This window comes from Coloeus monedula, assembly GCF_965178545.1.
Source record: "Coloeus monedula genome assembly, chromosome: 5".
In the NCBI taxonomy this organism is placed as follows: domain Eukaryota; kingdom Metazoa; phylum Chordata; class Aves; order Passeriformes; family Corvidae; genus Coloeus; species Coloeus monedula.
This window is the reverse complement of record NC_138785.1, coordinates 4,083,906-4,101,041: the sequence shown is the minus strand read 5'-3', so window position 1 is coordinate 4,101,041 and position 17,136 is coordinate 4,083,906. Positions and strand designations below refer to the sequence as shown.

At 38.4% G+C, this 17,136-nt stretch overlaps 1 protein-coding gene across 1 annotated transcript in view; it reads left to right on the top strand.

Annotated features, from left to right (window-relative positions):
• The window catches only part of PRDM5 (PR/SET domain 5), a gene marked incomplete at both ends in the record, with an annotated part of 59,632 nt that overhangs the window by 28,768 nt on the left and 13,728 nt on the right, over window positions 1–17,136 (top strand). Inside the window, 4 exons of the mRNA XM_082282602.1 lie at window positions 2,284–2,377; window positions 3,395–3,555; window positions 5,007–5,100; window positions 16,444–16,529. Coding sequence (XP_082138728.1) covers window positions 2,284–2,377; window positions 3,395–3,555; window positions 5,007–5,100; window positions 16,444–16,529 — 435 coding nt within the window. The remainder of the gene's footprint in view (window positions 1–2,283; window positions 2,378–3,394; window positions 3,556–5,006; window positions 5,101–16,443; window positions 16,530–17,136) is intronic.

Sequence of the window (17,136 nt, the reverse complement as noted above, 5' to 3'; positions counted from 1 at the left end):
ACTGTGACTGAATGGTCGTGTGGAGAATACAATTCCATTTTTGTGACAAGGCAAGAGAGTTGTATCTGAAATGAAGAGGCAAATGTAGCAAAGGGATTGTGCTATGGATAAGAGCAGTCACTTTTCATGCAGGGTAGATTGGATGAGGGTGCATGATCTGAGCCATGTAATGCAGATTACTTCCATACAGGAGATGTTTCTGCTCCATCTGGTCCTTTGTTGCAATGTATAGCAGATGAGTTCAGAGAACAAAGTATGAGGACATGAAGCTGAAATAGGTCATCAGACGCAGGATTTTAAAGGGTTTATGGCTAATCCAGGGTTGTTTGGTCCTGGGGAGCATAATGATTTGAAACTACTGTATTCCATCAGTTTATCTGTTGGGAATAAGTAGCCTTGGGCTGGGCTTAACCCTCCACAGATGCTGTGGTAGGAAATGCTGCCATGAAATGCTCCATAAGAGCCCACTCTCAGTTGCTGGGATGATCTGTTTACCCTTGCATGTGGGTGTGCCTGGTTAGGTGATTTTCTTTGTAAGGAAGTTAAGATGTGCAGATGAATCTGTGTCTTCTGATCAAAAGATGAGGAGAGCTATGAAGGAGATGCTAAGGAGGAGTTCTGTACAAATCACTGTGCTCTTCAGAACTGTCACTCACATGGCGAGTGTTCCAAACCAGGGCGTTTTTTAAATAAGCAGCATGAATTTTGCGCTCGTGAAAGGTGCCAGGTTGACAGCTCTGGAGACTGAACCCTTCTATTTATCCACAGAACAGGTACAGCACAGACAGCAGCACTGCGAGCTTCCCCACAGTGTCTCGTCAATGTGTCCCAACCCTGTTCTGGAGGAACCCCCAGTTGAGGTGAGAAGGCAGTTCAGTCTCTTCATGTCCTGTCAATCCTTGGCCTCACTGCCAGGGGGGCTGAGCAGTGTATCAGCTAATGCCAACTGCGTTGGGAACCTGTAGAGTCTGGGCTTGAACATGAGAGATATTCCACACCTCTGATGGTCCTCCAGCAGTATTTTTGCTTGCAGTGACATAGGCTGAGGTAAAGGAATTATTTTGAACCCAAGGCCTCCCTACACCATTGCAGTACACTCAGGTTTTGGTACTGTGCATATGTGAGAGGGCATCGGTGTTAAAATCAAACTGGGTTCAAGGCCCTCAGCCAACCTGTCAATAATTATGCTGTCTCCCCACAGTGCCCTTTCCCCCCACAGTTGAAGGGGTAGAATAACAGTTGTGTGGATTCTGGATAGCAGAAATAGATTATATAAATACCTGCTGTGCTAATATTTGCCCTTAGTCTACTAAATTAACTCATTTACCTAATTTCCTGCATATTATAAAACACCATCCATCCCCTTTTCCTCTGAGTGCTCCAGCTTCTAATAATAAGGTCCTTGTGAGCTAATAAAGTATTTGGATGCTGATGCTTTAAAAACCTGCTTTCCTTTGCAAAAATAGTAGGAAATTGGGTAGATAGTAAATAAATCAGTACAACTTGTTATCTACAGTGGGACAGCTGTTAATAACACTAGGAAACAGGGAAAGTGCTTTGGAATTTACAAAAGTAAAATAAAGCTGGATGTTTCCCAAGCTCCAAAAAAGAAATTTGCTTCAACAACTCTGTGGTCTGGGAGATTCATCTGAGCTTAGCCTTTTATTTTATTCATAGCTTTGAGGCTGTTTTTCAGCTACAATGAATTTTTCTACAGCCAGCAAAAATCTCAGTACTGTTGCTTCCATGGCTTTGGTTTTTTTCTGGTGATTTTTGTCTTCTGGTATTTTTTTTTAAGAAAAGAAGCTATATATAAAAGTCATCTCATGATTTGAGGAATTTTCTTTGCCAAATTTTAGGTACTGTTTTGAAAATCAGATTGGTTTTACCTTAAAACTTAAAAAAAAGAGGGTTGTGTGTGTTCAACTTTAAAGCATTTATTCATATAAGTATTAATGTAAGGCCAGTGTTAGTACAGCTGAAGCAATACAGCTGAGCTTGTAGTTTTTTTCTGTGGTTGTTCTGTATTTCTGTTTCTGTTTACATGCACACCTCATGTGACACTTGTGAGGACGGGGAAGGCGCAGTTACTCAGTAGCTGCTGTGCTGGCTTTCAGGATCCTGGATAATGGCAGAATGATTATTTTAATTCTTCATCCCCTGATGTTTCCAATTCTGATGTCCCTTTCTGAGTCCAGTCTAGAAAATTTGCTGTAGTTACTGCAGTGACAGCTGATTGATTTCCATGAGCCTTTCCTCTCACACGTTCTCTTTCATCCACAGACCCATTCTGAAGAGAGACCGTTCCAGTGTGAGGAATGCAAAGCCTTGTTCAGAACCCCCTTCTCTCTACAAAGACATCTGTTAATCCATAACAGTAAGTGCAAAGTCAGGGAGGAAAAATGGCTTCCTGGTTTCTCACATTGGGCTGAGAAAAACAAATATGTGGCACCTTGCTCCAATATACAACTTGCTGTGTTAAATTGGTACTAAGATTCAACTCTATATGCAGGGAGTTAAAAAATTCAGAGCCAGGTTCAGAGCTTGCCTTGAGATGCACTTAAATGCAAATCCAAATTCGCTGTAGAAAATCCAGCAATGATTTGAGGTCTGATGACAAGAGATTTATTTCTGCATTAAGTGTGATAGTGTTACCTCCATTTTAAGAAACAGAGATAAGTCGGTGACTTGCTCAGCTTTTGTAGGCAGTCTGGTTTAGAGCTTGACACTGAGATTGTCTCTCCTGTGCCAGGCCAGGCTCGTGTTTGCTGCTCCTGGCATAGAACTAGAGCTGCTCAGAGAAGTGCTGTATCCATTTTCCCTCACGAGTAACTTTTCTTGGCATTCTGTCCTTTTTTTTAGTTGACTGTGTTACAATTTCTTTTTGGTGGAATTTTCTCCATCTCTAGTATTTACAGACCCCTAGATTAGCATTCAACCCTCTGAACATCAGGAGTTTAGATTTTAGAAAATACTCATGATGTAAAATCTTCGTACCTCAGAAGGCAGTACTTTGATTTGGGGAATATTCACACTGGCATAACTAAGAAAATCATGACCCTTTTTATAATCCTGCATAACAATGTTTCTGTTAGATGAATTATTGGATTGGCATGTTTAGTTTGTTCTTTTACAATTGTCTTTCAAAGCTTCTGCAAATTTTATAAAGCATTGGTTGCTGTAAATTTTTTCCCAATGTTAAATGTTCAAAATGATAAGGGAAAAGGTTAAAAACCTGTTCAGTAATGTGTATTCTAACGAACAAAGATTTGCATAATATCCAAAATCCATAATTCACAATATGCAGAATTGTAGGTTTTGCTGAAGGTCTCTCTAAAAACATACACTTGGACTTTTTTTTCCAAAGAGGATGACCTGTTTTTCTCTTTGTTAGGTGAGAGGACCTTCAAGTGTGATCATTGTGATGCCACTTTCAAAAGAAAGGACACACTGAATGTTCATATTCAAGTAGTACATGATGGACATAAGAAATACAAGTGTGACCTGTGTGACAAAGCTTTTGTGACACCCTCAGTCCTGAAGAGCCATAAGAAAGTGAGTAGAATCAACTGATCGTCTCTTGTGTGCTCTCAAGGTTGTGATTCAGCGTAGAATCCCCAGCTGCTTCTGCATTTCTGGTTTTCAGTAGAAAGCTTACCCTGAAATGCTCATTGCAGTAGTGGTGTTCTTGGTGGCAAGCACTATCTATAGCAAGTGCTTTGTGTTAAATCCAGTGCTCCAGCATCAGGTGTGTGGCAGGGTGGGACTTGCTGTACTGCTCTTAACACACTCCTTTCCACCAATCTCTGCAAAGGAATTGGGGTAAACTTTAGGAGGAAGCTTGCTCACTAGTTTGGCCTGAGGCACGATTGATGTTACAGGGAAGAAATGCAAAGAAAATAATTGAATCAAGAGCAAATCAGCTGAGAAAAGTCAGTTTAGGTGTTGCCACCTAATTCAGATTGTGAGAATTAATTTAAAAAGTCATGCATGTATTGCTTGCCATGTATTACATGCTTCATGGGTGTGTGTAAAATTGGAATTGCTTTTGCTTTGTGCTACTGTCAGACTACGACTGGCTGTGTTTGTGAGCCTTGTAGTCGTCATGTATTGCTCCCAGAAATCCCTTTGGTATTTGGGACTTTGGAATGAATTAATAGCTGTGTGTCTGGTATATCCCAATATTGCTGGTAGAGATACAAATGATTTCCAAATAACTGTATCCTAATCAGGTGAAGTTTAACATTCATATCTTTAATGTTAGGGAATGAAAACAGTGCAAGTCCATCCAGTATTGAAATGAGATCTCATTTACTCTTCCTTCAGCTACAGCATAATGTGTACTATGTGAGATAGGTTTTTTATGATGTAATGAAGAAATTTGTAATGAAGAATCATTTCAGTGTCTTTCATAAAAATAAGAAGTAATGTCCCTATCTGAAGAGGGTTGTGTGCTAGCTCGAAACCGAAATAGTCAGCTGTACATATAACTGAATGTGTTATCTTTGCTGTCTCATTTAAATTAACATTCTTAAATGAGATAATCAGAAATTCTCCACTAAAAGAACAGCCACAGTTACAAGGAAAAGGAGTTCAATAGACTGATAAATCTTCAGTTCAGAACTGGGTGTTGAAAGTACAGTGTGAAAAATGATGGCGACCTTGTGTGTAATTGATTTCAGGGTGATCTGGCTGTTGACCACAGAGGTTGGATGGGAGAGTTTGTGATTTTTTTTTTTTTCCCATTTTGAAATAGTTCTTTTTATTATCAGCGAGACCTTCTAGCCCTAAAAGCCTGATTTCAAAAGACAAGCTGGTGATAGCTACAGTATTCTTTTTGTGATCAATTCTCTAACACATAGAGCTAATTAGAATCTTTGCCTGGTGTGATGGTAAAATACGTAATAGAGGTAATAGCAGTCAATGTCAATACAATTAAATATTCCATATTTCACTTTTTTATTTAATGCTGAACAGTCATTCTTGTCTTTCCCCACCCCATGTAGACTCACACAGGGGAAAAAGAAAAGATTTGCCCATATTGTGGACAGAAGTTCGCAAGCAATGGAACGCTGAGAGTTCATATTCGAAGCCATACAGGTATTTATTATAATGAACAGATAAGACTTTCTAAATATGTTACAAGGTATCTCTGTGTCCACAGTTTATCTATCTAAAACCAGGCAAATTTACAGGTAGGCCTAACACATTATCTTTGTCAGCCGTTTCACCTGCTCAGTGTGTAAAAGCTGTTGTCAGGTTTCATTTTGCAAGTTTACGTTTTCATTCACGGAAGTGGCATCAGGCAGCTGAAAGAGGTTTCTGTGTGATACTTTGTTTCCAACATAAAACTGTGTAGATTTGCCTGTGGCATCAGAGCATGAGTTAACAAATAGCCTTCCTATGACATTTTCTTCACTCTGCATAACCAAGTCTGGCTTGCAGGGAGATGACAGTAATTTCTGTGTGCTGCTGATGTTACCCATCAGTTTGCATGGCGCAGAAAGCCTCAGTTTTTCAAGCTCATAGTGCAGATGGCTCTTGGGAAAATGCTCTGGAGATGTCCAAGTAAAAATGCTTTTCACACATGTGCTGCCACCAGTTACATTTCAGCTCTCTCAAGTAGGCTTCCCTAAATTTAAGAGTTGGGCTAAGGTGAGTTTTGTAAAACCACACACCAGGGACCTCTACCCTTGAGTTTAGAGCCCTGCAAAATTTGTAACCTCTGTTATAGGAGACTGTGACATTTTGTACTTACTTGAGGGAGAAGGACGCTGAAGATTTCTAGTACCTTTGTAAATGAAGTGCAGGGGGGGAAACTGCCTTGCCAGGAGATGATACAGGTTGGAATTACAGGAATATGGATTGTGGAAACAATTTATGAATTAATAATGCTGCAGAAGGGAAACTTTGAAGGCCTCTTTTTTTACCCAAGAAGCTAGAAGCAGTCATTTTATAGTTACTAACTCAGGAAAAATGCCTTGCGAAATTCATTTATAGTGACCTGTGATAAATAAACTCTGATCCTTTCCTCTTCCAGTCTTGCTGCTATTACAGTGTCAATTACATTTTTGGTGGTTTGCATCCTTCACTGTGAGAATGAACCAAAATAGGTTTTCATAGTAGTTTTTGTAATTCTTTTATTGTTCCTGATCATTTCTTGATTATCCTGATGAAGAATGGGGGGGAAGTTGCTGCTAAGTTGTGACTTGTGGTTTAAAAATAATATTTTTAAGTTACCTGGCAAAATGCCTTACGTAAGGCTGAGTGAGAAAATGCTGCATTTGGATTCATGTTGTAATTCTGGAGGGATGGTTTTGTTTGGTGCTGTACCTGAAGGCTTCAGCCATGTTATTCTTGGTCTTAACACAAGCTCACTGATCACAAGAGGAAATTGTTATCCAGAGTTCAGTGAGCCTGAGGAAAGAGAGCTTTCTGAGGAATAACTTTCATCGTTCCCAAGGAACGTAAGCAGAGCTGATGAAGGAAATCCAGATCATCTGCAAACAGGGTAAAAAAAGGTTGAACACTCAAATTTCCTGCAATGTGAAAATCCTTGACCACTTTTCAGGGAATTTCTGAGCAGTAAGAAATTTTCAGTTCATCAAATAATGGAGCCACAAACTTATTTTACTCAGAGATGGATGTTTGGTTTCTTAATGTCGAAGTGATTAATACTTCATGTTATTGGTGTCTGTTAAATTCTTTGGGTTTGAATTAATAATTCCAAAACTGTGCCATCCTTTTTTACTTTGGTCAGACTTCAGACTATCACTTTTCATTGTGAGCTGGAAGTGAAACAAGCAGCCACTGTCTGTTTTCAGGAGATGATTCATCCTCCTGAATAAGCCTTGAGCTGGGACTAAGCTTTTGGTGCGACTAAGCAGTCCACAAGAAGTGTAAATATTGCAAAACCCTTCTTGTCTTAGTGTGATTATAGATGATGAGGCTTGAGGTCTGTGTCCAGACATTTGCATTATCCCATTTTCTGTGTGTGGTCAGCTGGACTTTGTTTTACGAGCTACTTTGTGTACGAGGTTTTGTTCTGTATTTACAAAATAAATTGAGGTAGAGGTTTTTTTAAAGAGTTGTGCATCACTTTTTGTCATACTTGTATTTATGAAGTTGTTCTTTACAAAAGGTGAGGTTCTAGGCTACCTTTCTGGTTCTGCTTTGGAATTATATTTTTGATATGCTTATTAATCCATATACAAAACCAGAAGCTCAGTCAGGTTTTGTCTTTTATTTAGTATGCAGCATGTGCTCTTGAATATTGTTGCTCACAGACATGCATGCCTCCTGGATAAGCAATTTTCTTCCCTCTTCTATCTTCAAATAAGACTCTGTAAATGAGCCCAAACAGTACTTGGCCTTTTGCAGCAACTGAGCTGGTTTGGGGTGAGTGAACATGTCTGCATGTGCATGTATAGAGGGAAGGGGGTGATGTTTGCCTCTGAACCTGGAGTATTGCTCTGTAATTCATCATCTGGGTTTCAGCCTTTGCATGACAGAGACAGTGCTCTGCAGGTCAGCTGAAACACTAGAGCACATTCTCCCTCTCCTGTATCCTGTTGGTTTATGACTTCTTGGGGTCACAGGGAGCTGGGGTTAATTCAGCAAAAGAATCCTTTGACTGTGATATAAATTCCTTGGCTTGTTCATAAATTGTAAAAGAAATCCTATGGTCTGCTCCATGGGCTTGAAAACCAGGGGCCGGGAGGTTAATTGCTTCCCTGAAGTTTTAAGCAACTTCCAGTGTTAACAGTTTCTGGCTGAAGTTTGTGCAGCTTCTCAGTTGCCTTATGCATAGCTATTTAAATGTGTTAATTGCTGTGGGGTGTGTGTGTATGGATCTGTGTGTGCCTGTGTGATCTGCCTATAAACACACACACACATTTTATCTGTCTGCTTTTTATACTGTTGCTTTCCCAATTAGTTGTGTTCTAATCCCTTCCATCCTTGGGATGTAGCACATCAAGTTGTGCAACAGTGAAAGTTGTTCTGAAGCAGTTTATATTTGCAGGTAAATTTCTTTTAGAGTTAGGAGAATTAAGGGGCTTACTGGAATTCTGTCCCTTCTATGCTGTCCTTTCCCTACTCTTACTTAGGGATGGATGAGGAACAACTAATGACCATAAATGTCTTACGGAAAATGACATATAACCTTATTTTGCTTTTGCCATCACAGTTAGTCCAAGTCCTGATAAGAAGCCAGTAAGATAACTTTACATCTGTCCTAAGTGTTCTCTGAAAAGATGAATTTTTCAATTCTATGTCGTTTGAAAGCCAGGACTTACTGTGTGCAAAAAGCAGCTTTGTTTTTTAAGCACGAGTTAAGAAGGTTCTTTGCAAATTTACTTCCATATACATGAGTAAAAGTAAAAGATAATACCAAGAGATTACATTAAAACAGCAAAAAGCTTTTGAACAACAGACTTCTATATCCTTTGTGCCAACACAGTTAATCCTACCTTTTCAACTTCCATAAGTAAAAACTGCTTTATAAGCTTTCAAAAACACATAACTTTTGGTGCTAGTTGCCTTCTTGAAATGCCTCCTGCACTGAGAGCCTGATGTAATGCACCTAATTTTGCCATTATAGTCCCATATCTACAACTTAACTGAGATTTTGAGCATATTTAAAATCATATTTAAGTCCCAACTATATAAAAGTCTAAGTTAAAATTCTGCACTTCTAAGACCAAATTTCTGAGTAAGCAAAATATTAGTGGTGGAGTTATAATAATAAAAATCTTTGGTTTTTAATGTAGTTCAGTCATCTCTGAACAGAGAAGACTTCAAAGTAGTTGAAGGAAGTAATGAGTTCAAGTACAGTATAACTTTTAATTTATTGTGGTGTAAAATATGTCTAAACAAGCAACTGTTTGTTCATGTACATAATAATGTACATCCAGGATCCTCATGCCAGCAGATTTTCTTCTAAATTACCTTACAAGTAATTTATGTTTTCTTACATAGGAGAAAAGATAAAAGGCAAGCTTGAAGGAACTTCCTCTCATATGCCAATGAAGTATGTGGAGGAATGTATCTGTGTCTAGTCAGTGAACAGCTTGCAGATGTCTACAGATAGGTTCTTTCTATTCAATAACTTATAAATGATCCCTCTTTTATCTAACCAGTTTAAAAAGGAGCTTGCAGAAGGCCTCAGAGGTAAGGATTCTGCATTTCTAAACTTTTCAGTTTATACATCATTGTCCTGTTCGTCTCCAGACAACAGTTAAATCTTTAAAATACCTGTGAAGTTTCATGCAGCTGTCAGCTTCTTGTTGTCTGTACCCATGAATGAGGAAATGTTCTTTTGAGGGGTAGATTGTTTGAATGAGAAATTTCAAGATCAAATGAGTATTGATTGATTAATGCATGTTCTTGAAAAGACTCGGTTCACCATTAGGTTCACTGAAGTAATAGATGTTACATTTTCCACTCAGAGAAATCAGATTGTTTAATTCCAGTGATAGCTGCAAAGAATGCAACTGGTTTATTCTTTAAAGTTGTGTCTGTTTTTTATTTATTACTAAAATCTTGACATCTCTGTAGAACTGATGAGAGTCTATAAGTAATAATGGTAGTCCATGCTTTACTCCATGGATGCAGATAGCTTTCTTATTTTGTAGCGTTTTTTTACTAGTCTTTAGGACTTATTTAATGGCAAATAGCCAATATCTCAATTATATCATGATAATTTTGATGGACCAGATAGAACAAAAATTTTATTGGTCTTAACTAGAAACAATCTGAATTCTTTGAATAAACCCTAAACTTTGCAGAAAACAAATCACCTCAGCTATGAAAGTACCACTTCCATATCTCAAAAATTAAAACCTGGCTAAATACTTAGAAAAAGACAAGGAGTAGAAAAAAAATGTTTCAGGCCTTCTGGTTTTCCCTTATTTTGAAAGAATAGGATTTGAGTTTTTTTCTTATTAAATATGTGACTATTTTTAGTGAGTGGGAAATGCACGTAGTTGATTTATATGAAACCAATACCAGTTCTCCCTGGTGCCTGGAAAATGAGTGTTGGAGCTTTGGTAGAAAGCATTCACAAATACACAAACTTAGAGTTATTCATCATCAGTGAGGAAAGAAACCATCTGAAAAAACAGAGGCATTTCATCATTTCATCTCTTGTCTTCAGAGTCTGCCAGATTTGAATGTTGGTTAAAAGGAAGTAAGAAATATCTCTTAATTGCCCCATACCTGAGGACTGTTTCTCAAAGAACAGGACTGTTCTCAGAGCAGTCAGAGCTATTCCTTTCTTTATCTGGCCTACTATGAGTATAAAATTACCTGTGCTTTTGGTGTTTCTGGGTCTTGTCTCAGCTGATGTCCTCAAGTATTTTTTCTTTCAGATCACAAACTTACTTAGCTCTTGGCATGAGAGAGCTGTTCCTGTGTGGGGACTTCTGTACCTTCTCAAGTGCTAAATTTTGAGTGTTTAGTGGCTGAAAAGGAGGCACGCCAAAATTTTGCACAGGCCAGATCACTTTTTATTGTCTCGTCCCGATTAAGACTAGTGCAGATGTCATAAAGAAAGCAGCTCGCTGCTGCAGTTGGCCAAGCTTCTTGATTACTCTTCCGTTCTTTTCCCTCCCTGGAATCCCTGGTCAAAATTAGAGAAATGCCTGAGAGATGCACGGTACTAAATGCTTTTGAAGATGCTACTCAGGATGTAGAAAATTGTCACCTCTACATGGGAGGAAGTTTATTATTTTGAAGAGGTGTTTGTTTTCTCAGGGGCCTGCAACACCAAAGTGGTGAAATTTACTGAATGTTTCCTTGACCTGTGAATTTTTGATCTTTACTCAGTGATTGGTGTTCTGGCATCTTCTACTTTAAGTTCTGTTGGAAAAACTGGGTTCATTGAGTTCCTGTTTAATTTAATTTTGATTCCTAATGGAGTCCTTTTCATGTGGGAGAAATTCAGGTCTGTGTATTTTAGGTTTATTTATGTTTGTGTGTACACATTTGCATAGTGCATTAACGGAATTATGTTCAGTTAAGGACACAAAGTTTTTAATTTAATGGAAACACTGTGGGCAAGAGCAGCTGAGGATAGATGTGTGAAGCTGCCAGGTGCCCTCTACGAGCAGTGTTCTAAAGCAGATGTCACAGATTATAATTTTGTTACATCCGTTAACCTTTTGCCCATCCTTACTTGCTGTTGAATGCTGTCATCACCCCAGATTATCTCTGACTAAAAAAGCCCTTTTGCAATTCCCATTTTGGGCTGCCCTGTGGATCATCTGGTAAGGAGTGTTAAATGTGTGATCCAGATGGCCTCCAAATTCCTCCCCAGGTGAACTGTGCTCATTCCACCGCAGTTGGGCGATGGTGGAGGCTCCCTTCTAACCCTCTCCCTTACCCCAGTCTTGAGTTAGGACTTGAAAAAGGGTTGTAGTTTGCTGTAAGGGTTTTGAAAGCTGATATTTTGAAATAATGCACGTATATATGTATTTATACAGAAAAACCTAGCTTTTATTTAGGAAACAATCTTCTAATCCTGATAATAAGTTTACCATCTGAAAGGGAGCTATATTTAGAGCATGGTAAATGGCCTGTGGAACAGTCTGAGGGACCACATTGCTGAAATTATATTTGTTAATTTTTTTAAGCAAACTGAAGACAGGAATTTTCTTGAAGCTGTATATGCTGCACACGATCTGATGTTCACTGCAGTCTGTCTTAGGTGTTTTTCTGATGTTTATGAGTGTTGACCAAAACCATTAATGCTGAATATCCCAGCTGACCAGGCAGAGACGTATTAAAAAGTATATAAAAAACCCTCACCTTGATAATTTTGCTGCATTATTAGAATTCTTCATTCCTTAACAGAGCAGTTGAGTTCCAATAAAGACAGCAAGCCAAGGAATTCCTGCATGAAGGCCAACATGAATACCTGAGAATTGTGTTCAGGTGACTAAGCAAGCTGCAGGAGAACGGGGACAGTAACCAGGGCTGCAGATTTCACAGATGAAATAGAAGTAATGCCTGTGTATGGTTTGAAAGAGCAGTGAGATTGCTGCTTTGGTTTGCTGGGCTATTCAGACTTTTGCTGCAGTCTGTTCAGATTAGGACTGTTTCTTGGTTGTATGTTTTGTCTCATTGGATGGGAACCTATTTCTCACCTGTAAAGTACATATTTGCCTAATCTTATTCGAGGTCATTGTTTTGAAGTAATCGCTAGCATCGGAGCTTATATCAGGTTTCCACCTAACTTGAGAAACAGCTCTTTTTTTGTGGCTCGGCTGGCTACAGGGAATGCAGAATACAGTGTGAAAATAGCAATGCATATGACCAGTTTGATTAACTGTATCAAAGTCCTTATTAAATGTCTAGCTGTAGCCACTGAAATCTTGAAATCTTCAAAAACTAATGTATATTTGGATTTGCTTCTTAATTGTTTTGTATCTGAGTCTGGGAAATCTGTGTGCTAAATTCAGTGTAAGTCCTGCTTTATAGCACCTGTGATTGCAGATGTCTCATAGGAAACTGTCCTGAGTCAAACTGGAATGGAAGGACCTGGTATTTAACTTCTTATGCTACATTAATACCACTAGGTATTGTGATCTCAGCCTAGAGATCAAGGCAAAAAAAAAAAGATGTCAGTTCTGTCATGACATGGTTTCAGATCAAAATCTCATATGTTTTTCAATCATGGAATTGTTTTTCATAATCCTTGTATTAAGGTTAAATATATTTTTATTGTGTTAAAAGCTTTGGGTTTTGTTCATACAAAATCTGGAAGTAGAATGTCTAGACTTTGAATTATGCTAAATCCATCCCAGGATTATTTATTTGGGGTTATTTGTACAGAAGTGCCATTAATGTGTTGAGCAGTTCGTTCTGGGACAGCAGGGACATGAGAGTCAGCTGTAACTCGGGGGTGAACATGACATTTGTTACATTTGACTTGCATGGGTGTTCTGTTATTTTAATGAAAGCAATAGTTTTGTTTAGAAAGCAGATTTTAAAAACACCCAAACATAAAAATATTTTGATATTTTATATATATCTATATAAAAAAAATGTTTATGTAAAACCGCAGAGTGGAAATGCCATAGTTTTTAATTGGCATTGACTTTGCCTAAGGTGCACCCCCACTTAGTACGGTGTTATCACAAATTCACACCATCTCAAAAATGTGCTTCTAGCAGCAAATCCCAGAAGAAATTGTAGTTTATTGTAGGGGAAATCACTTTCTTTCACTTTGATTCTTAGTAACTCCTTCTTGTGAAAACAAGAGAAAGACGGGTTTGTGCCTTGCAAGATATTTCATTTGGTGGTCTTAGTAATTTTTACTTTTAATCTTGTGTTAGGGATCCATTAATTTTCTGATCAGAGAAGTTTATCATCTGGAATTCTCTACAATTTCTTGTGTAGAAGTTGACCTGAGGTTTATTACTTCAGTGTTTATAATTGGGTTTTAGTGGTCTTTGTGGATGGATGTTAAAGCCCTGATAGATAGTGTCACCTTCCCAGGAGTTTTTATCACATGGCCTTGCTCTAGTTTGTCTCTGACAATTCTGAACTTTGGGGAAGCACAAACCCCTCTCCTTTGTGGACATTTGGCATAGTTCTGTATGAAATGTTGCTCTTCAGCAAGCCTTCATGTGTGGGAGGAATATTTTTAGCATTCATTGTTTCAAATCTCCCTTTTCCCCTGTTGGCATCTTATTCCATTTGCTTCTCACAGGATAAGAGAAAGTTAAACTGTTCCTTTTTATCATACAGGACTTAGAGTGGGACAGAGTGTGTAAGACTTCTCTTGGGGAACCTGCTTCCCAATAATCTCCGTGAGGAATCTGGAATCATTCTGATGAGAAACTGCCTGGTAGCATGAATAATGTTTGCCTAGCCTGGCTCAGAAGCAAGGAAGGAAGTTAATTTTTACCAGAGGTAGAGAAGGTAATATGTAGGGTTGTAATAATCTTGCCAGATCTGATGTCCACAAGATCAGATATTTAATCTTAAGTTAGTTATCTGGGCTCCTGAGACAGTAAATAGCACAAAAGATGCATTGTCAGAGGGCAGTTTATTCACTTCTGAGACAGACAACAGAGGCCCTTTCCAGAGAGCCATTCATAAGAAATTTTTACTAAGAAACGTATTGCTAGCACAGATGTGTTTTAAGTGCCCCATTGTTAATTTTGTAAAATCCTAAAACCTTTTGAGGTAGAAGATAAGAAGATATACATTTGAAAGATGTGCATGCACAGGGTGGACACTTGCTTGTATAAGCACTAGGACACTTGTATAAATTTTAAGCATGCAACCTGTGAAGATTAGGTGAAGGAAAAATAACAATAAAAGCAACAGTAAAATTACTTGGGAACATCTTTTAAATAGTTTTACTGGCAGCTATTGACACAAGCGCATGAGAAATACATATAATTTAGAAAAACAAGATGGCTCCTAGATTGAATGTCAAGTCAGAGCTGGCACTCTGTGTTACATAGTAAACTTGATTTTCGGAACAGTGAAGATTTTTGACGATGGACAGTTTGTAAGAGCAGCTCGAAGCCTGACGTGTTCAGGTGTGACACGTTCATGTGGAGTCATATTGTTGCCCTCTGCTGGCATCTGCTGAAAGCTCCTAAGGCCTTACTCATCAAGCACCATGGTGTCCGTGGTTGATTTCAGAGGGCCACTGTTAATCTGTTTCAGACAAACTCAAGCCCATCCTTTGAAGGCAAAAGTCATTCTCTTTAAAGAGACTTGGGGGTGGGGGAGAGAGGGAGTAGGGTACAACTCCTACTTGTCATCGCTCATCTGCTTACAAACTGCTGAAAGCTTTAAATTCTACATTCAAAAGCCCCCAAACATAAAAATGTCAGCTGAATTAATTAAATATTTGAGTACTGACAACTGTTGGAGTGTTTGAATTTCAGAGGCATGAATTAAAGGCATCGAGGGTCAGGAGAGGGAGGATCATATATCAAACTGCTCAGTGAAAACACAGCTCTGACACAGAGATTGTTGTCATCGTCTTAAAAAAGAACCCCAAACCCCAATTCACACAGTTTTGCTTTCTGAGAGATGACAGAACACAAGAGAGAAAAATATTTGTGTTTCACAGATAGTGAAACACAGATAGTGTTCACAGACAGTGCCTTGCTGCACTATCTTGTGCAGCTGCCATTCACTGACTTATTTATACAGGAGTAAAAGACAGAAGACAACAAAATAATCTGTCTACAAAATAGGGGAGGGTGTACATCTTCTTCCTTAAATAATCATCTCACCTCAGGTGCCCTTGAATCTCTACACAACGTGTGGATATGGAGACTTCATGTCCAGCAGTGACTCCTAGTCAGTATCTTTGGGATATTGGTGAAATAGTCTGGTTTGGGTTTTTTTAAACTGTAAAATGTATTTAATCTTACTTGCCTATTTTAGAAGATTGAGGATGAGTGTTAATAAGTGCTTGAAATTTCGTCTATGTTAAATCTATGCATGCAGAGAGATATATGTATATACACGCCTTTGTGAACAGAAAGCTGTGCATTGACTTTATAAAGTAGGCTTTGCTTAACTTGTGACCAACCTTTACTTGAGAAGACACCTTCAACATTACGGCTGTGTAGAACAAAATCCAATTTGTTAACAGAAAATTATCATCTGTGTTTTGTAATGGAAACAACCTGATCTTTTAAAGTGTTGTATACAGGAACAGGAGGCAGTAGACTCAGATTCCAGTACATTGCCTGAAGAGTTAAAAATTAAAATGCATTTCTTCCAAATGGTGGTGCTCAGAAACTCTTTACTGTTTGTCTCTGAACAGCTCACTATCCACATTACACTAATGTGAGTTTGGGAAAATCGATGCCAAATGACACCAGGGTAATGGAGCATTAAACAAATACCTTTCAGATATGGGATGCTGCTAAGATTGTTCTGTTTCTATTTCAGTCATAAATTGTGACACAAATATTGCAGAAACTTTTGATTAACCTTCTAATACAGATACAGCATTATAAAAGAGTGGATTTTATTTTTATATTATAATGGGATTCTGACACCCAGAGGCCTCTAATAATGACCAGATGTGAAATAGAAAAACTATTTGGGAGCAGTTTAGTGCCTAACCATAAAAGTGACCATGTGTAAATCACTGTAGAATGTGGTTTGAGCAAGGGCGTTAGGTGTTTTCTTTTTGGTTTTATTTTTCCCCCCCCCAAGGCTGTCTGTGTGTATTCATATATTGTAGTGCAAAACCAGTCAGCAAAGAGGAATATTTTGATCCAGCACTGCATCCTGCTCAGGCAGGATTGTTTGTAATTTTTCTAAAGTTTGATCTGTTCTTCGAACAGAGTGTGAAGATGAGGCCAGAGTAAAGTAGTTCAGTTTGACAAAGAGCTGTGCTGCAAAGCATTCATCCTCTGAGGGCACATTTCTGGGTTCTGATGCTTTTCTTGTTCTCAGGTGAGCGTCCTTACCAGTGTCCTTACTGTGACAAAGCGTTCAGCAAGAATGATGGCTTGAAGATGCACATTCGTACCCACACCAGGGTAAGTCCCCCACAATTTTATGGTTACTTGAGGATTGTCTGTGACTCGTGGGTGGTGAAAAGTAATTAATTGCTGTTTGTGTAGAGATTAGGCTCTGCCAACCAAGGTATTTTATACTTACCAAAATAAGAGGCAAAGATTCAAGTCATTAACTTATAAATTCTAATTAGGACTCCCTTAGTGTCTGTTTTTTCTGTATTTGATTTCTTTCATGTTGGAATAATAGCTGTACTAACCTCTTCATTTAACCTGTGGTTATTTATAGATATAAATTGATGTTGTTTACTGAGTAAACGGTTCTGTAAAGGCTTCACTGTTACTGAAGCTTCAATATCCAGTGTTCTGATTCATACTGTGCCTGTAAAATCCAGTCACTCTGAGCTTTTCTAGAGGCTCTGCTTTACTAACTGATGACAATTCTTAAGATGCAAAATTACTTTATATAACTTTTATTTAACTGGGAGCTGTTACAGCTCACAGAGATCAGTGAAGCCTTGAGGCCAAACCAAGAAAGTTCTGCATCTATTGGGAAATAGGAAGAGTGGCATTTAACTTAGTAGTCTCCATATGCAAATGGGCACACAGAATTGCTTTCTGAATAAGTAAA